General features: G+C 38.5%; 1 protein-coding gene and 1 pseudogene across 2 annotated transcripts; both read right to left on the bottom strand.

Moving 5' to 3' along the window:
- Positions 1 to 288: 288 nt before the first annotated feature.
- On the bottom strand, positions 289 to 4,329 carry LOC143846709 (exocyst complex component EXO70E2 pseudogene; annotated as a pseudogene).
- A 10,141-nt stretch (positions 4,330 to 14,470) lies between these two features.
- Positions 14,471 to 19,982, bottom strand: CRR7 (chlororespiratory reduction 7). Of its 2 annotated transcripts, none has more exons than XM_077355225.1 (3): positions 19,863 to 19,982; positions 18,275 to 18,408; positions 14,471 to 14,932 (listed from the first exon to the last, which is right to left on the bottom strand). In XM_077355225.1, exons 1-3 carry the CDS (start codon positions 19,915 to 19,917, stop codon positions 14,660 to 14,662), a joined length of 462 nt encoding a protein of 153 aa, XP_077211340.1. In that variant the 5' UTR covers positions 19,918 to 19,982; the 3' UTR covers positions 14,471 to 14,659. The 2 variants fall into 2 exon arrangements, with proteins under 2 accessions (XP_077211340.1, XP_077211342.1); XM_077355227.1 differs by having other exon boundaries at positions 18,287 to 18,408.
- Between the last annotated feature and the right edge of the window lie 741 nt (positions 19,983 to 20,723).

The raw sequence follows: 20,723 nt of genomic DNA, 5'->3' as shown, positions 1-20,723 counted from the left end.
CCAATTGAAAGGATATTGTAGCCTGTTATTATTGCACGCCATGAGTACCCTACAAACGAACCATCGTCCTGCCCATGATATTAGTATTACCACGAGAGATAAGAAGACTAAAATACCATTGAATTTTAGTATTAGGTAGACAAGTAGAAGTGCACTTCCTAAGTACTTTCTGTATCCTACATGTCTTCTGATGCACAACGGTTTGCACCATGATATTACTGTCACATAAGATGATTATATAATATAAATGGGAAATGCAATCAAGGAAACAATAAACAAGGTCAGAAATGCAATCTAAGTAAACAATAAGCAAGTTCAGAAAAATTATACATTTGCCAAGTTTCTGTAAATCAATACGAGTCTAAAAATTGAACATGACAAACCAGTAACTACAACAGCCAACATACATGAGAATTCATTACTACACCACGCCAAATATATCAAGAATAAAAAAACCTGAAAGTTTATTTTCGGGTTCTTCAACATGAACTCGAGAGATTTTTTTTTTTTTAAAGGAAAAAGAAAAGTCCTAAAACTCAATGTGTGTTGGAATTTCACCTCTTGCGAGCATTGTTCAATGATCTTGAGGACCCTTCAAAGAAATCCAATAGGTAATTCTGCAAATCCTCCGAACTGTACTTGATGTACTTGTCACTGTGCTTCCCACCTTCCAGATGACTGCCATGTCTACCTAAAAATGTCCGATATGCTTGAAGGACTTTAAGTGATATCGAAATCTTTAGATCATCTCGAAGCTGGAGATCAGGGATCAACCATGCTGTCTGGGTCTTGTAAATCTCTTCAAAAGCAAGATTAAAGCTCCTGAACCTCTCCTTGAGAACTGTCCTCGAAACTGAACTCGAACCCTGATGGCAAATCCCCTCATCTTTCAAGAAAGAGAGCAGTAAGCTCCAAGAAGCTCTTTCGTAGTCCATCGCATGCTGTTGAAATTTCCTATTGTGTCTTCGAATCCAGTCGTCTCCGAAAAGTGCTCGAAGATCAGAATCCTTGACCTTTTGAACCATGTAATAAGTATTGTTCATCAGGAAAAAGTGTTGCAGAGAAGCATCCTTGTACAATTTGGATTTACCATCAAGGTTGGATTCGAGAATCGAAGTCACTGATCGAAGATGATGAGCCATCGGGGAAACATCAAAAGAAGTCCTCCATTCCCGATCTTCTTCTATAATAGTATTTGAATTGGATGGTGATGATGAGTGATCCACCTCATCGCTGTCTCCGAGAAGAAAATCCAGTGTATTTCTATAATCCGTAAGAACCTTTATGTAATTCATGACATACTTAGTCAGATGATGGATCCCACCTGCGGCAAATGGAGTTGTCGATATATTCATTCTGACAGCATTCTCAAATTCCAATAAAGTTGCCCTCACAGAATCACCCAATCTCCTCAGGACTTCATGGCACTCGGCTCTAACATAAGAACCGGCCTCTTGCGAGAACAAAGCATCTATATCCGGTAGAAGATCCGCTAAGCCCTCGTACATGTCAAGTATCCGAAACAGCCTTTCTGGCGTGTGAGGACCAATCGCTATGGCTTCACCAAAATTCAAGAGCAGCATGATCGAACCCTTTGAAGTCTCAACAAAGCAAGTCTGGTTAACCAATCCCAACTCCCCGAAAATGTGGTCGCTAAGGCTCTTTTCACTGGCAAGATAAACCCGAACAAATATCTTCATTGCTCGGATCCATTTCTTTATCTTAGAGCTTAAGGAAGTCCATTTCATTTTCAGAACTTCCTCAATACTCAGTTTCTCAATTTCGAGAATATACAGGCACTCGTCTAAGACATCTTTTCGGATGTTACTGTAAGCTTGGCAGCATTCTCGGTCATATTGCGACATGAACATAACCTCTTTTATGCGTTTAAGGTCAGGAACTACGTCCGGATGGACCAAATCAATGATGAATTCCTCTGAATCTCTGCCGCTATCTCTCAGAAACTTAACCCGAGAAACTTCAACCGGGTACTCATCAAACGAACTGTTTGAATCCTCATCCACAATGCCATCTTCACTTGAACGAAAAGACATGCGCTCAGGTTCCAAAAGTTGCCTGTTCTGAATAAGAATATGACTGAATTCTTCCTCAAGCCTAGCCATTGCCTTTTGAAGAAGACTATGGCCACGGTGCAGAAGCTCATTCTCTTCTCCATTTTCATTCAAAGGCAAGCTCCCTAAGCTCTCTGTCAATTGTCTAACTTCTTCGACAGCCTGTAAATATTCAGAGGCTTCCTCTGGATTGCAATCCCATATCATTGACTGATCAGAATCCCAACTCAAGATCTTTTCCTGCACAAAGTTAAGTCGTTCTTCAATCTCACTTATTCCTCCTTTCTTTTCTGAGAGCTCTGTTGCTCTAGATGTAGACAAGCTGATATCAAAATCCGAAAGGAGTTTTATCAGATCTTCAGTTGGGTTTTTACTCTTTTCTAAGGTTTTTACAATGTGCTGCGCTGCTGCAATAACTTGCTCCTCTCTTTCGATGGTGCCCAAGGATTTAAAGTCTGCCATTTCAACCAAGATGAATAAAACGATGCAAAAGAGAAAATACTACCTCGTGGTTAGTGGATAGATGAAAGGATCCAGCAACAAATAACTGAATGTATATGATGCAGACCACCAATTACCAAAGAAAACTAACCCCCTTGAAATGAACCTGAAACCCTTCTTTTCAAAACATAGTCACGTTTAGATGAGATCCGCCCGAATCCACATATTAACTTCCCCGAATTGTCCAAAAGAGAAAGCCTCACTTTCTATCACACAAGCAATGTAGAATCCTCAAAGTTTACCAAAAAAGTGAAGGTTCCAGACCCAAGTGATACACACAACAGCTCACAGAAATGGAAATCCAATTCAGAAAAAAGGAATGCCTGAATCTCCCTCCTTTCTCAGTCCTCACATGAACGGATATGAACAAATAACTATGGTAATTCTTATCCAATTTGTGGCGGAAACAAGTTTGCAAGAAAAGACTGACACAAGAACTGTGAAGATCATGGATAAAGAAGCCCTAATTGGGTAAATACAAACACCAAACCTCTCTCCCCCAATCTCAAATCCTTTCGGAAATGGATTAGAGAAAGGAAAGGGGAGAAACTAACACACTCCTGAACCCAGAACAGAACAAAATCAGAACGGAATTTGACTTCTAATCTGATCAAATTGACAATTGACAAACAGAAGAATCACTAACGATGATAATATACAACAATTGAGCCAGCAAGTGAAAAGAAGGATTGGAGTTCGCAATACGTCCAAAACCCCGATGACAAAATTACTAACAAAAACTTTAATATAAAAAACAACAAATGCGTTCCAATGGTGACAACATTCTTGAACCAAAATAAGGAAAAGAAAACACTTTACACTGCATCACACAGACCAAAATTTTCTTTCCTCCCTACAGGTTTGGATTTGCAATCACAATCAGGAAATCTTATATAGAACAGTGCTATCAACTACAAACACTTCAAAAATACACTGTTTTTGCATCAGATCGAATCATATCCTTCCATGGGATTGGATTCAAGCTTTGCATCAAGACAAACAAACACAGGGGGAAAAAAAGGCAAATCTTTGATGATCTCTCAAACTTTTCCACAAATTCCAGATCACCCTCACAAAATCAACTATAAAAAAAACGGTATAAACAGAAAATATATCAGATTGAAAAAAAAATGGACTAAAAAAGTCTCGATTTTCGAATGATTCAACTCAAATCTCTCCTCTTTCCTCTACAAAACCCTAATCATACAGATTGATCACAAAGAAAAAAACGAATCGAAACCAAACACCGATTGATCACAAAGAAACAGATCGAGGTCTTGAAATCAAGAGCAAAACCATCCAAATCTAGAAAGATCTGACAAACCCTAGACTCGGAAATTCGTTTTTTTTTTTTCTCGAGAAAGAAATCCAAACACAAGAAATTAGAAGCAGAAAACAGATAGAAAGCTAAAAAGGTATGAAATTTAGATGTAGATCAATCAATTTCAGTGTAAAGACAAGAAATTTCGAGGACATCCGTTCCGGGTTTCCAAGATGAGGAGCTCTCGGGTGAGTTTGGAAATTAGGGGTTTTTTAAGAAACCTGTGAAATCCAAAGAGAAAAGAAAGAAAATTACGGGAGAGAAAGGAACCTGAAGCTGAAGCTTCCGAATTTTTTGTGGAAATTATCGCAAACTTTCCATGTAATTTCCTTGATACTGGCGGAAAATGACTTTGCTCCACCTAAAAATAACAAAAATGTCAGATCATCGAGTCTCCGTAGTCTGTTTTGACTTCAACCTGCACAGGATTCTGCTAAATAAAAAGGGCGCTGATATCCCCCCCCGCCCCCCTTGTAGGCTATCCCCCCCCCCCCCTTCCTCTTGACGGCTGGCTAACGCTAAACGTTAGGATATGTCACTTTCCCACCATTTTGCCGGTCTCTCTCTCTCTCTCCAACACACAACAGGAACAGTTGGTGGGCCCAACAGAAACTGTTGGTGGAATGGTGGGCCCATATTTACACAACATAGGCCCCGCCCATACCACTGTAGGATAATCCAAACCGTCCATTTGATGGGAAACGTAAATAGGTTGCGTCCCAAAATATCATTTTCATAGGCTGATCCTAGCCCTCCGATCTAAATAGAAACTACATCTTATGCAACCTCTATAGATTGTCGGGTTTTGATCATCGTATGGAAATGATTTTTGGGGCACAACATATTTACATTGTGGTCCATCAAATGAATGGTTTTGATCATTCTATGGAGTTGGTCGTAAAGTAACATTAAGGCCCGTCCACAACATAGGACGATCCAAGCCGTCCATGGTTTGGATAATCCTATGGAGTTGGTCGTACAGTAACATTAAGGCCCAATCGTAGGCCCCACCGATTTTTTTTCAAATTGAAGCGTACCGTCCACAACATAGGATGATCCAAGTCATCCATGGTTTGGATCCTCCTATGGTGTGGTTCGTACAGTAACATTAAGGCCCAATTTACGCCTCACCCATATTTTTGAAAATGAAGTGTACCGTCCAGACCATAGGATGATCCGAGCCGTCCATTTGATGGGCCATAACGTAAATGGGTTGTGCCCCAAAAGGGTTGGCCCATCAAATGAATGGTTTCGATCATCCTGTGGTCGTACGGTAACATTAAGGCCCATCCAAAACATAGGATGATCCAAGCCGTCCATGGTTTGGATAATCCCATGGAGTTGGTCATACACTAACATTAAGGCCCAATCGTAGGCTCCACCGATATTTTTCAAATTGAAGCGTACCGTCCACAACATAGGATGATCCAAGCCGTCCATGGTTTGGATCATCCTTTGGTGTGGTTCGTACCAATTTAGGCTCCACTCATATTTTTGAAAATGAAGTGTACCGTCCAGACCATAGGATGATCCGAGCCGTCCATTTGATGGGCCACAATGTAAATAAGTTGTGCCCCAAAAATCATTTCCGTAGAATGATCACAATCCTACAATGTTTCTATTTAGATCGGAGGGCAAGGATCTGCCTATGGAAAAATATTTTGGGATGCAACCTATTTACGTTTATGGCCCACCAAATGGACGGTTTGGATTATCCTATGGTGTGGTATGGGCGGGGCCTACGTTGTTCAAAGATGGGCCCACCATTCCACCAATGGTTTCTGTTGGGCCCACCAACTGTTCCTGGTGTGTGTGTGTGTGGAGAGAGAGAGAGAGAGAGTGTGTGGAGAGAGAGTGTGTGGAGAGAGAGAGACCGGTCAAATGGAGGGAATACGTTAGCCAGCCGTCAAGGGGAGGGGGAAATAGCCTACAAGCGGGGGAAAATATCAGCGCCCAATAAAAAATGCCCCTGTTCAAACCGAAAATAGCAAAATGGTCAAAAATCACTGTTCTAACCAAAAATAACGAAACTGCCTCTCTCTCTCTCTCTCTCCCTCTCTCTCTCTCTATCTCTCTCTCGGCTGGCAATTTCGGGATTCCCCGATTTGAGCGGGGTTGAGGCGGGATCGGGTTTTAAAAAAAACCCCGGCACGAGGACAGGGATGTAGTTGGGCCCACCCGGCCCCGCCCCATTAATCAATACAATTTATTTTAGTATTTTTAAGTTTTTTTTTTTTTTTTGGTTGTGAGAATTGGATTGGGAATATAATATTAAACATTTCACTTTTACGTTTGCATTTCTTTCTTTTAGGCTAGTGATTTTGGAACTACCATATTTTGTTAAGTGCACGAGCATAGTCTATCTTTTTAAAAATTCAAACTTGAAAGACAACTAAACAAGATGAATTAGCGGAAGATATCAAAATATGGGAGTGCCAACATCATCTCAGGTCTTTTTAACTTTACTTTTTAAGTTTAAAACCGAGGATGTTAACCATAGAATAAGAGTATGCTGGTTTAAGTGGAAGCATGCTTCAAGAGTTCCGTGCGACTGTAAAATACCCACCAAGTAAAAGGCAAAGTTTTATAAGACAGCTATGAAGCCAGCCATGTTGTACGGCTCAGAATGTTGGGCCACCAAGAAGCAACATGTACATAAGATGAGTGTAGCAGATATGCGAATGCTTAGATGGATGTGCGATCACACAAGATTAGATAGAAATAAAAATGAAGACATCTTTAAAAAGGTAGTAGTGACACCAATTGAGGAGAAGATGAGAGAGCACCACTTAAGATGGTTTGAGCATATACAACACAAGCCTTTGGATGCTCTAGTGAAAAGAAGTGACTCGTGCTAAGTTGATGGAGTAAAAAGAGGTAGTGGCAGACTAAAAACAACTTTGGGTAGAAACAATAAGGAAAGATTTGATGGCTAGGAACTTAACAAAGAACATGACCTTTGATAGGAGAGAATGGAAGAAAATGATCCATGTAGATGAACCCAACCTGTGTCAGGATCAGACTTAGTCAATTTAAGCAGGTTATATCCTTTCACCTTCTTCATGTAAATTTTCTAAAGGATTCATAAGTCAACCCCAACTCGTTTGGGACAAAGGCTTAGTTGAGTTGAGTTGAGTTGCAGGCATTCAAATGGAAAATAACATAAACATTCAAATGAACGGTTGCGTTTGAGTAGGTCTTTCAATTTGCTACATCTCATGGAAACTATCATAAGGCTGCATTTGAATTGCCACGAATCAGGAATTGGAATAGATGTCATATTCCGATTAATTCTTATTCCATGTTTCACGTAAGCGGAATGTGATTATGAGTACCACCTTTTTGGGTGAGAAACAGATTCCGGTATTTCCCCCCTCTAGTTCCCTTATGCCCCGTGACTCCATTCATTTTTTAACCAAATGCCAGAATAAGTAGAATTGGAATCAGATCCAGATTCCAACACCTAATTCCGACTATAGTTCCAAGAATATGCTGAAGGCCCTGTTCGTTTAAGATTATGCGAACCGATTGTGAGTGGCAACCTAATTATTATTTAAACGTAATTTTGGTCCAATAACCGTTTTGGCATTCACAATCGGTTGGCATAATCTTGAACAAACAGGGCCTAAGTGGGGGTGGGACCTCATTGTAATACAATGAGTCACACCCGAATAACAGGCCCCCACGGATATTAGATCTAAATCGTCCATTTGATAGATCTTGCTTCCGATCTCCAAAGAACATAAAATCACACCATTCAGCCAATTCTAACATCGAACAATATGTATCTCTTCTCGATCTTGACCTTAATCTAAGCCATCCATTTGATAGATCTTACTTCGGTGCTTGTATGGCCAGAAAATCAAACCATCCAACATTTTCTAGATTTTGACCTCATTGTATTACCAAATAGGATGACCACCCAGTGACAGATCTGAACCGTCCATTTGATAGATCTTGATTTTGATCTCTGGCCAGAAAATCTCCCCGAATGGGAGAATGGATTTTGATCTCCCCATTCCCCCTATAAGTGATAAAAACCATTGCCCGTCAAATGGACGGCTTAGATTCCTCGATGGATGGGACAGACTGAGACTGGACTCGGACACGAACTCAGCCAGTATCCACGAGTCATTTTCTCGGCCAATAATAGAACGGAAGATAATTCTAACCTTTTTTTAATATAGAGGGGTATTTTGGTCTTTTTCTTGGTAAAAAATCACACAGCTGGCCCACACGAGTCTCCCATTGTGGGCTGTCGTCTAGTCAAGGATCTAAACTCCGATGTGATGACGTCATCGACGTGCATCACGTGACACGTGTCATCATCTAAATTGCTTTGAAGATCCGGTGAACAGAGATCATGCCACGTGGTACAGATATGTAACACTCTATTGTAAAAACAAGCGGAGGATGATTGTTTCGCCCCTCCTGTAAGATAATACACCCCTTTTTTAACGTGATTTAACGTCAAAAGGCACGTTACAGGGGGGTATATTATGCTACAGGGGGAGTGAGAAAATCAGCTCCCAAAACAAAAATATCAGAAAGTTACGGAGCGGTGATAGAAAGACACTTGAGTAGTGTCACGAGTGTTTTTGACACCCGTCTATGTAACGCCATTTTTCAAGTTTGTATATTTTTAAGACAAAAACATCCACATCTTTTAATAAAATGATGAAAGGTACTGATATTGGCACTACCATGTTTTGATAATTGCACTAACTCTTGTATTTTCTTACTTAACTTGCTTTTGAGAGCTTTTTTGGAAATTGTGATAACCTTTGACAGCAGTTAAATAATAAAAGACAAGATGAGTTTATGCAGTTATCAAAATATGGTAGTGTCAATATCGGTAGCCATGATAAATTGTTCCTAATATATTACAGTTGGCAATATTAAGAGGCCTGTTTCGTACAACCTTGACACAAGTGTCTTAAAATCGTTTCATGCCTAATTTTGAGGAAAATTACAAGAGAGGAAAGGTCCTTGTACTAGAGTACATGTGAGTACACGTAGGGCACATGTATAAGTACGGTGAAAAAAGTGGGCCCGCATGTATATAGATGTGTCAAATCATCATTACCGTTCGAATAATGGACTTTTTCCATAGGAACAAGATATGTGTAATCCACACCGTTGATTTGGTGGATCATTATAAGGTGACTCGTTCAAGGAATTGAATATCTACGGTCATAATTAGTATTCTATTTCGATAATGACGTTGCGTTCAATAAAAATGAATGGAATCTTGGTCTTTGGTTTCGTTTGGGCTTGGCCTCTCTTGCTGGTGTTGCTTGGAGCATTGTTTTTCTTTCGTTGTTTTGTTTTTCATTGATTTATGTTCCTTTTAGTTCGGCTCATTTTTGAGTTCCTTTTAATTCGGCTTCATGTGTTAGGGGTTGTTCTCTTCGCTCTTCATGATGTACTTTTCTATCTATTTTAATATATATGGTAGGGTTCTGCCTAACCCTAGCTTACCCATCCAAAAAATAAAAAATGAATGGAATCAAGGAGCGGAAATGGCACAAGGAAATTGCAGGGATTTTATACGGTGTAAGCTCTTATAGTCCCTTTTTTTTTTTTTTCCAAAAAGTAATTTACTGACCACACTATAAGATGTTCCAAACCATCTATGTGATGGGACACGATGTAAATATGCTGTGCCCAAACAATCATTTCTATAGGATGATCCCTACTCTCCAATCTATAGAGGAACTGCATATTATGGAAACATCTATAGATCAGAGGGCTAGGATCATCATAAGGAAATGATTTATGGGGATAAACCTATTTACATTGTGGTTTGGATCATCCTACAGTGTAGTCCATACTGTACTTGTTGAAAACTACGGGACTATATGGGCTGACACCATATAAAAACTCGTGTTTGCATTTTTATTTATCTTTCTATTGGGCGTAAAATCCACCGACAAATGGGAAGCTAAAATGTGGCACGTGGAGACCAAAAGGCATTAAAGACAAAAAAAAGAGAAGAAAAGGTTATTTTGATGCACTTCCATAAAGGAAAGTAATTTCAGTGCTCCAATGTTTTGATAAAGCTGCATGCATCATCTTGTCGTGAAGTATTTGAAGGGCTGTAAGAGGAATATTACACTTCTCAAATACCTCTTAGAAGCCCTTTAAACACTTCACGACAAGATGATGCGCGCAGCTTTATCAAAACATTGGCGCACTGAAATCATTTTCCTTTATGGAAGTGCATCAAAATAACCTTTTTACACTACATGACAAGATGCTTCACGCATCTTTATAAAACATTGGAGTGCTGAAATCATTTCCCTTCCATAAATCATGGCAGTTTGTGCTAGGGTAATCTTAGAAATCGGAATTCCGAGAAACTCGCCCAATTAGGTAAGACTCGATAAAAGACAACATTTCTATAATTCTTATGACTACTCTATAAAAGATGGACCAAATTCTAAGGTAAGCATTTAACATCTCACCCTCATATTCTTAAGCCCTCGGATCACGCTCATCTCGTATTGTTTATTGGGAATAACACATAAAGGCTTTGATACAATACAAGGTTTTTCTTTGACTAACCCCTGGTCAACCAAGGAGAGTCCTAGATTCTATTGATCTGAGCATCCAGACTTGGGTAGATTAGAGGATCTCTTCGGTGGTTGATGGACACTATTCATCAGGAGCGTATTTCACTGTCAGATCACACGGCCTATCGTCTATCAACTCCATCTAATCATGGAAGGAAGTACGATTCAACTTCTGGACTGAGATTGAGTTAAACTTAGAGTCACTTTCCTCTTTCTTCACTTTTTTGCTAGCCAAGAACAAAGGCTAGATACCTGAAAGCTTGCAATCCTAATGAACGTGGTTCTTCGTTGTTGTATTGCAAATAATGGGTAGATCTAAACAGGGGCGATGCCAGAAATTTTGCACAAGGGGGCAAAATTATAGTAATTTTTTATCTATCTTAAAATTAAGATAGAAAAAATTTCTATCTTGCATAAGGGGGCAAAAATTATAGTAAATTTTGCACAAAAAAGGGAGATAAAAATGGTAAAATTTAAATTTTAAACTTATTTTCTATCTTAGGGACTATTGGAAAGGCGGGCGTAATTTAAAAAAAAGGGGTAAGTATAAAAAAATATTAAAAAATAAAGGAATATATTTTTTTTTCCAAAAAATTAAGGGGGGCAATTGTCCCCCTTTCCTCTCATGTGGCATCGCCCCTGGATCTAAATCCTCGAATCATATATGAAAACTTTATGTCAGGTTTTGTTTGGTTTATTTCTTTACTTATCTTTATCTTTATTTTAGGAATTTGCTAGGGACCATCGTAGAAGGCATTTCGCAGATGGGCTGTTGCATGTGAGAGCAGCCACCTGGGAATTAAAATAATAAAGCAAAATCTGAGCCTGCGGTAATTTGCCACAATCGTTGGTCAATTTATTTTCAACAATCCATTTTTAGTACTAAAAAAATCCTTCATTTAGAAAATCAAAATAGACCAACCGGTTTGATCATTCAACACCCGCGCACGATGATTAGAATCGCTTAATCAGACTTAATATTCATCTTGCATCTTCACCGTAAACAAGATATACATTTATCACGATCAAGGCCATTGATTTGGTGGGCCAACATGTACATGGGCTCAATTTTTCATTTTGGATTTTTGAAGTGATTTTATGGCCTAAATTGATTATTGGACTGAATTGCATTTAATTCGAGTTTAATAATCCGTTTTGAACTCAAAATCAATTCTCAAATTTGTCAACGAAAAAGGGTTTTACCCTATTTCCATCTGGGATAGGAGTCAGGGTATCAAAAGTGCCAGGCACGAATTACTACAGTTTGCCCGGCACGGCCCATTTGGATCCAAACATTTCCTTTTACTATTGATCGTGAGAGTAACTTTTATTGGTATTGTTCTCCCACGTAAACCGTGATTCGACCGGTCGACTCTCATTCTTTTAAAAGGCATCTTTATCTACGCTTCCCCTCTTTTAAGTACTTTTTTTTTCCTCCTGTTAGCATCCATGATGATTTTTGGGTTATTATAATGGTTACTATAATCACAAAAGGCATTTCGCCGCTAGTCTGTCGCATGTCAGACCAGCCACCTATTATGATGGACCCTAGTATAGAGGTGGCTGGTCTGACATGCGACAGACTAGCGGCGAAATGCCTTTTGTGATGGACCTAGTAAATCCCAATACTTTTGTATTTTTTTTTCCTTTCACGTATATAAGCCCAACAGATCAAATCCTTTCTCATGTCTACAAAGGTCTTCTCGCTAGAAATAGAAAGATCGGTGGGCACTTGCCACATGCTAAAAATCGACCAAAGGTATAAATTCTGTGTTTCAGTCCTTTTTTAGGTTTTTTTTTTTTTTTAATTAAGGTTTCCCAAGAAAATATGCATTTTCTAAAGAATGTGTCTTGGCCATGTGATTTTCAATCTTTTCTGTATGTGTGACTGAACTCAAACAAGTCTTTCTATTTTTAAGGACAATTTCAAAATATGGGCATTTAGAAGCTCTTAACAAAGTGAGATGTGGATCATTTCGCTAGGTACAAGACCTTTTAAACCTCTCCCATACAAGATTGGGCCCCACCTAGTCCCACACCTAGGCAGGCCCCCCATTTAGGAAGGTAACATTCTACCATGCTTCTGCATCTGATATCCTCGGCGGCTTTCAATCTGGCCTTTTTTATTCCAGATAGCCCATTTCACAGGTCACTCCTTCCTCGGCAGTCCACTCGGTGGGAACTTTCACTCTTGACGGCTTTCACTATTGCTTTTTTTTAACCATGTAAACCTTTCTAAGTAGTCCTATCAACAAATAGCCCTTTCCAGGGGCTGGGCCAGGAATTTGTGCTAGAGGGGGCAAACAATGGTTGTTATACATGGGATCCTCCATGCTTCCTGAACCTTTCTATACCTTATGGCACTATTTGGATTGCAAGAAAAACATTTCTCTACCTTAAGGCACTGATTGGATTGCAAGAAAAACATTTCTTGAGGAAGTTTTTTCTTTCGGATATTTTTAAATTTCCACAATTTAGAGGGATATCATTAGAAAATAAAGTTCCATGTAAGTAAAATTGTGGAAAAGAAATTTTTTTTCATGTGTGATAAAACTATGGAAAAGCATGAAATTTTGAAAAAAAAAATATTTTCTAAACAATTCCAAAAAAAAATCTGCAAAAAAATATTTTCTAAACTTTTCCAAAGAAATCCTGCAATCCAAACAGGACCTAAGAGATTGAAATTTAGGAGTTTTTACAGGGTGCCCGACTATCAAGTACCGTCAAAACGGTACCACCCTTGATATTTGATCCAACAGCTAAGGGTGGTACGTTTGATGTGCCACCTCAGTCGGCCACCATATAATTTCTCGAAATTTGGAGGTTTTATATGTTGTGTGTGTGAAGCCCCATATTTTTCAAAAGGTGCCGTGGGGCCTACTTCATAGGATGATCCAAACCTTTCATTTGTTGGGCCACAGTAAATAGGTCGTGCCTAGTAAATAACCTCACAACATATAAAATCTCTTGGTATTTATTTCCAACAATAAATAAGTAATACCATTCTCCCTCAAATAATTAAGGGTCACAAGGAGAGAGAGAGAGAGAGAGAGAGAGAGAGAGGAGAATAATATAGAGACTGAGGGGGGGGGGGTGGGGGGGGAGAGAGAGGGGGGGGGGGGATACCTTTGGGCATTGGAGGGACATTAAAATTTCAGGGAACCTCCAAAATCGCTAAAACCCCTAAAATCGTGAGAAAGTTTGGAAGAAATCCCTAAAAAATAGCATCGGTAAAGCAAGATTTGGGTTTTGGCTTTAAAGGGTAAAATATTTTAAAGGAGGACATTTGCCCCCCTTCCACAAAAACTGGAATATTAATGGGGGCAAGAGGTAATATTAGAATTTTGGAGGTTTTATAATTTTTTTTTTTGAGATTTTTCCGGTATGCAATTGCCCCTCATGACCCCCCGGCTCCGCCCTTGGCCATTTCCATGACTTGAACAAGTGACATGGCGGCTGCTCTGATACCAAATGTTAGGTACCTAACTAATCCGCCAAAAGTCCTAGGACTAATGGATTAAGTCCTTTAAACCTACCCCATACCAGTCTGGCTCCTACGTAGTCCCATCCATACCTAGGCAGACCTCCAATTAGGACTATAATTCCAAAAGATAGAAAATTTTCCAATATAAGCGATGTCTATTATCTGATTCTTTTGTTCTTATTCATCCGGATTTATGAATATTTCAGCGAATTTCTTATCATCTCTCTCTCTCTCTCTCTCTCTCTCCTTGCAGACTCTGGATTTGTGTTCCCATGATGCGAGCCTCATTGGAATATGAGAATCGGATTCATTTGCTACCTGATGAATATATCCTGATGTATCTGCTCGTATTTTTGAAATTTTCACAAGTAATGAGACACTGCTATTCAAAAATAAGTAATGAAATTGGATACTTTGATATGGCTATACTGGTGCCATATCCATGCTATATCCTTGGAAGAAGGAAAGTTTATCAGTTTTCTTTAAACGATGGATATCTATTTCTAAGAAGTATCTATGTCATAATTTTCAGATAATATACATGTAAAGTTTGCAATGTTTTCTCCTAATTGAATGAAATATCAACATTCTTGACTTTGAAAGATTTTTCTAGCTATGTGTTGAAGCAATCCATGTTAATAATTGTTACATCATGTTCTTAAGATTTATACATACAACATGGTTTGTTTACTGAATTCTGTTCCTGTCACTCTAGCCGAACTTCGTACCACTGTATAGAGCCGACTTCACCATCAACCTCGAGCTCACAAACAGACTTAACAAGGTGAGAAACTGCATCATCAATGGTCTTGAATCTGGCAAGGTCTGGTGGCAAGGCATTCCCAGGCCAGTTTTGCAGCCAGCCTTTAAGCCGATCCTTGAGTTCCTCTTCCGAAACGAATTCCTCGTTCTTGCCTGGTTCCATCAGGACATAAGTTTCTGTCTGTGAATATGCCCTTCGCCTCCTAGCTGCGTGCATCTGATTTTTTTTGTTACCAATTAAGCAGGAAAAAACTTATGCATAGTCCAGGGATTTGTCTTGCAAGAAGGGAGTTAGTATGAAAACAACAAAGATATTGCATCTAGTAAAATTGTGTATTATTAGCTGCATCTTGATGAACATTTCAATTTAACTTTCCTCATTGGCTTCTAGATATGTGAAACAATCAATTACTCTAAAAGCTTTAGCTGTTAGAGTTGGTGTTATTTAATTATTTATACTTCAATACTCCCTCTCAGGTGTGACCCCTCTTTTTATCAGGTACACATGGATTTTAATATCAAGGAGTTGTTGGGTTTTGAACCCAGGAACTGCCGTGAGGTAATCGCTCTGAGACCATGTGAAACTGTGGCCCCTCTTTTTATCAGTTATCCATACACATGGATTTTTAATATCAAGGAGTTGTTGGGTTTTGAACCCAGGACCTGCCGTGAGGCAATAGCTCTGATACCATGTGAAACAACCAATTAGACCAAAAGCTTAAGATATTAGAGTTGGTGTTATTTAATCATTTACACATCAACAAGATAGATAGAACGTTTGGTAAGAAATATTGCTGTAGTGTTCTTTACCTTAATAATCTAGTTGATTGTTTGAGCACATATGTTTGTGCAGCATGGTTTGATCATTTTGCCTTCACAGTTAAATTTGATCATTTTTTTCTCACAGATTTCTACTGCCACAATGTTGATCAAGGATTTTTTTTTGTTGTATTTAAGCTGGGATTGAACCTACAACCACAAAGCTGAAGTACAAAGCTGCCTCCAATTGAGAGAACCAAACCCTTGATCACCGATTTTCTAATGGCTTCACAGTTTAGTTTGGTCATTTTTTTTATTGGAATTAGTAACCAATTTCATGCTCTTTGAATCATGAGTTATTTTTGTTGACTAAGACCGGTTTTCAGGTCCAGACCAAGATTATTATTATTTTTTTCATAAACAAGTGGGATGTAAAGAGATAATATTTACTCTCGATATATCCTCCAAGAAGGAATCCAGTTTCCATGTCTACGAGGATTGTAAATCCTCACTAACTTATAACCTGAGAAGATTGGAAACAACCAACTCTTTCTGATATTGTTTGATGTAAATTTTCTTTGATTTAGCAGTAACAAACTCAGCAACTGTAAGGGCCCGTTTGGATGCCGAGAAGATTTGGATTTGGATTTCTCACATTTGCAGCCCTTTTTGCATTGTAATTTGGATCAGATCAAATTCTTGGATTTCTAATTCAGCAGCTGACAGTGAAAAAAACAGATTTCTAAATTTGCCATGGAAATAAGAAATTGGAAATCCACAAATCTGGCAGTTTCCTTCACTCTCTTTGCTCCGCAACCTCTCCCCTCCACTAGGAAGCACCCCCCTCCCTCTCTGTATCCCTCGACATGAGCTGCTGGATCTATTCAATTTGTATTCAAAACTCAATTCCAAAGCCAAATACAAAATGGGAGGTATCCAAATGGGCCCTAACTTTATTTAATGGACAATTTGCAGCCTACATTGGGCAACCAGTAATCCCCCAAATACATGTTGTTCTCTCTTTCTTATTCTCTTTATCTATTTCCACTGTAGATAATGGTTTCTTTGCAGGGTATCAGAGGGCAAGCTGATCCTTCTCTTCATTTTCGCCTCTCTCTCAACTTGTTCCATGGCCAATTCTCTTCCTTGATATGCTTGATTTTTCATCCTCGAGGCATTCCAACTCTCCACCAATGATTTGTCGATGGAATGTCACCTTCTCCTCCATGTTTCCTCTCCTCCGACCCTGCACTACTGCCTATTCCCAACCCCGATTTTGTGGCGCATCAATATTGAGTTGGTATAATGCAACTCTCACTGAACTTAATACTTTCACAACTAGTCAACCTTCAAACCTCTTGAGGCGTTTCAATCACTTTCAAATTGACACTTATTGCCCACTCGTCGGTAGGAGTGGTTCAACTTCATCATCAGCCACAAACTCTGCATAGAGTCTCTCTCTCTCTCTCTCTCTCTCTCTCTCTCTCTCTCTCTCTCTCTCTCTCTCTCTCTAGGTCGGTAAGCTGGGATTGAACCCGCGATCTCAATTTTGAGAAACAAAGTCTCAACCCGCACAGAGGCTCTCCCTAACACTAAGTAATTGCAGCAATTCAAGTCTAATGTGTGGATGCTTTATCCATCATCCAATGGCCTCTTTCTGACTCTAATCAAGTCCCTTACACTCTCACATGACTTCGTCCTGGCTGTGCTGGGTCTACTCTCTTCTTCTTGGACACAATATGGTCCTTGAATACTTCATTTATCTTAATTGCTGATCATGGTCTTCACTTATGTGCGTCAACTTATGTACATATCTCTGAGCCTTCTTTGATACCGACTGTTCAGGCTCCTCCAGATGACCTAAGCTCCACCAAAGACAGCTGTATTTTCCTTTGCCTCAATTGCTCTTATGGTGCTCCAAAATGCAACCAAAGACATCTCTCTCTAGTGGTGAAGCCGAGTAAAGAGCTCTTGCAGGCACCATACATGACATGTATTGGCTAGAATCACTAATGAGAGATGTTCTTACACACCGTTAGCTTGCTTGGCCATCTACTATGACAATATCAGTGCAACATGTCTATTCGCCAATTTTTTTTTTCATGCTCGAACAAAGCATATGGAGGTTGACTACCATTTTATTTGGGAATGAGTTGATCTCTCGGCCTTCTTCAAGTTCATTTTGAATCTGTTTTTGATCAACTCACTGATGGGTTCACCAATTGGCAGCTGCCCATCCAAAGGTTCATTTGGTTCCATGGCAAAGTAAATGTTGACATCTCACCATTGAGCGTGAGGAGGAGGGGAAGGGTGGGGGTGGGTTAAGAGTTATTATCTACTCTCAATATATCCTCCATGAGGATCTCCAGTTTCCATGTATACGAGGACTATAAATTCTACTTAACTTCAAATTTTAGAAGATTGGCAACAACCAACTCATTCCAATATTGTGTGATGTAAATCTTCTCTGATTTAATGGTTAACAATTCATTTGCAACACTAGCTCTATTTATCTGAAACCAACATTGGGCTAATGGTAATCCCCAAAATATTTCTCTCTCTCTCTCTCTCTCTCTCTCTCTCTCTCTCTCTCTCTCTCCCTCTCCCCATTGTAGAGATTAGTTTCTTTACACGGTCACACTTTTTATTTTGCACACATTTTAGAGTAACAAGCACATATGAGGATTAAAATTGTTATAGATTAAATTATTTTCGAAATGAAATGAAATGTTAAAGAGCAATTTATGAAGTAATATGAGAATTGATAACTGAATATGAGAGGAAAGAATACTCCACACACCTTTACACAGACCTTTTTGTGTTTTGCTATTTTTCTCAGTTCCAAATGTACAGAACAGCCCATATGGCCAGCTATAGATGCTGGACTTAATCTAACTAATGGATTTTGAATAGCGCATCTTGGCAATCGCTTGCCTGCAAAGAAAGCAAAGGAATTTTCATATTCATCAGCATTACAAGGACACAAGACCACTAATTGCTACATCGACATGGGTTCTTGGATGAGTTCCCAAGAGCTTAAAATCGCTGTTATTTGGTGAAAAAAAGAAAGAAAGTATGTGACAAGTTTGGCTGATCTGAAGTCGATTGCAGTACCAATTTCAAGTTTGGCTAATGAATCAGCAGAGCCCAGATTGAAGAAAATTGAAGATATTTGTTGTTACATATACAAGATTACTGACTGAAGCATAAAATCCAATGCTACATCGACATGGGTTCTTGAATGAGTTCCCACGAGATCAAATCCAATCATCACAGTTATTTGGTAAAAAAAATAAAAAAATACTCAGGACGTGACAAGTTTGTTTGATCTGAAGTTGATTGCACTACCAATTTCAAGTTTTGCTAATGAATCAGCAGAGCCCAATTTGAAGAAAATCGAAAATGTGTTGCTGCATATATCAGAATCAGATTGCTGATTGAAACATAAAAGCCAATTTACTTTCTGTAGTAGAACTAGTGATAGAAATAACAGAATTTTTAAGATTCAGAGCTTACCAAAGTTAATTTTCATCGATTAGTTTGACAATTAATTTGTTTCATAGAAAATAAAAATTTTTTATATATAAAGTTCATCTCCTTTGTCAAATTCCTTGCTCACATTCTCAAAATTATCTTCGTCAGGCAAGATCTTGTTTGCAGTTTTCTCATCGAAAAAAGAAGAGGAAAAACGAAGCCATTTATGGTAGCATAAATGACAAATCTTTCAAAGAAAAATAGGAAAATTCCTATGATTACATTCCATAGTCCTTCATTTTACTCTATTCATTCATTTCAAGATTATCTCTTATAGTCGAATTTCTAATTTTGAACTGTCAGAGCTCAAAAACATGATAACTGGTCAATTTTATCAGAAAAAACCTAAAATATCCAAAATCCTACAAAACCCACTTCAAGTTCTCTGAGATTCTACTACCTCACTGAAATTCCTATGTATCAGAACAATTCTCAGCTTCTATAAACACAACTGAAACTCTATAATCCTTCAAAATTATTCCCTTCTTGAACATCTCTTTCAATAGTTAGAATTTTCTTCCTCCAAAGAACAAATCACCATAGCTCATTCATTTTATGTAGAAAAAGCAAAAATATCTAAAATTCTATAAGAACCAACTTCAGATTCTCTTAGTTGGTTCTTAAGAATTTCTCTCCCTGGAATTCATTCAGTAACACACTAATTCATATAGATGAATTAAGCTTTCAAAAAGAGAAAAAAAACACTAATCCATATAGATTTTCTACTTCCAATGCTCTCTTTTATATTTCTCAAAGGTTACATTGTCTGTACAAAAAGCATCAATCTTCATATAGCCCATATGATTATCAGATGATTAAGATAGTAATAAAAAAGGCTAAAGCAAATCACTTACAGTTGAGACTGAGAACTTCATGATTGAATACTTGCTTTTTCACAGCTCCCTCCATTAAAATCAAATATATTTTTTTCTCTATAGAACAAAATTTATTTGATGGAAGTAAGAGCACATACATGTCCACATATAATTCCAGTAGGATAATGTTTTCTGAAATTATTAAAATATACCACCTTTGCCACTACTTTCCAAAAAAATTACTAAAAACCCACCTGAAAATTGAATTACATGGTTTCCAATGGAAAATAAGTGAAGGTGGGCTCACTTATTCAGTGATCTAAGCCGTTCATTTACTGCGATTAGATCATCTTCCCTAAATATTTCTCATTTGTTCTATAGTTTTTAGGCAAGGGTGAAAATTTTTCCAGAAATCAGACGGTTAGGATTGCTAAAATGTAGTAGATTTTCATCTGTTGTATGGCCTAGTTTATGAATGGTTTAGATCACATGTATGTGTCATTAAGACCGTTGATCTTTCAGATAATGACAAGGTGGCCCACATGGTGGTGGTCCATTACCGAAAAGGCATCGCATCAGTAACATTAAGGTTCTTTATATGATGGGTGGCCGTGAAAAACCGTGAAGTCTGAAAAAGAAGGTACGGCCCACTTTTTTCGATGATCCAAACCGTTCATCTGTTTGGGCACAACGTAAATAGGTTGTGCCCCAAAAATCATTTCCATAGGATGATCCTAACCCTCCTATCTGTAGAAGATTCCATAAATGATTTTTGGAAATCTCCATTTTCAGATCAGCTCAGATCGGAGGGTTAGGATCATCCTATGGAAATGATAATTGGGACATACCCTATTTACTTTGTGCCCAAACAGATGAACGGTTTAGATCATAAAAAAAAGT

This window comes from Tasmannia lanceolata, unplaced genomic scaffold, assembly GCF_043159265.1.
Source record: "Tasmannia lanceolata isolate RefF3 unplaced genomic scaffold, GAP_Taslan_0.1 ptg000015l, whole genome shotgun sequence".
Classification (NCBI taxonomy): Eukaryota; Viridiplantae; Streptophyta; class Magnoliopsida; order Canellales; family Winteraceae; genus Tasmannia; species Tasmannia lanceolata.
This window is presented reverse-complemented; position numbering and strand designations above follow the sequence as displayed.

Bases quoted from the DNA above. Each gene is read 5' to 3' on its own strand.
- CRR7 (XM_077355225.1), bottom strand. From the start codon at position 19,917: ATGGAGGGAGCTGTGAAAAAGCAAGTATTCAATCATGAAGTTCTCAGT. The intron at 18,409-19,862 runs GTAAGTGATTTG...CTTTCTTTGCAG, and splicing joins TGAAGTTCTCAGTCTCAACT to GCAAGCGATTGCCAAGATGC. The intron at 14,933-18,274 runs GTGTGTGGAGTA...AAAAAAAATCAG, and splicing joins ACAAAAAGGTCTGTGTAAAG to ATGCACGCAGCTAGGAGGCG.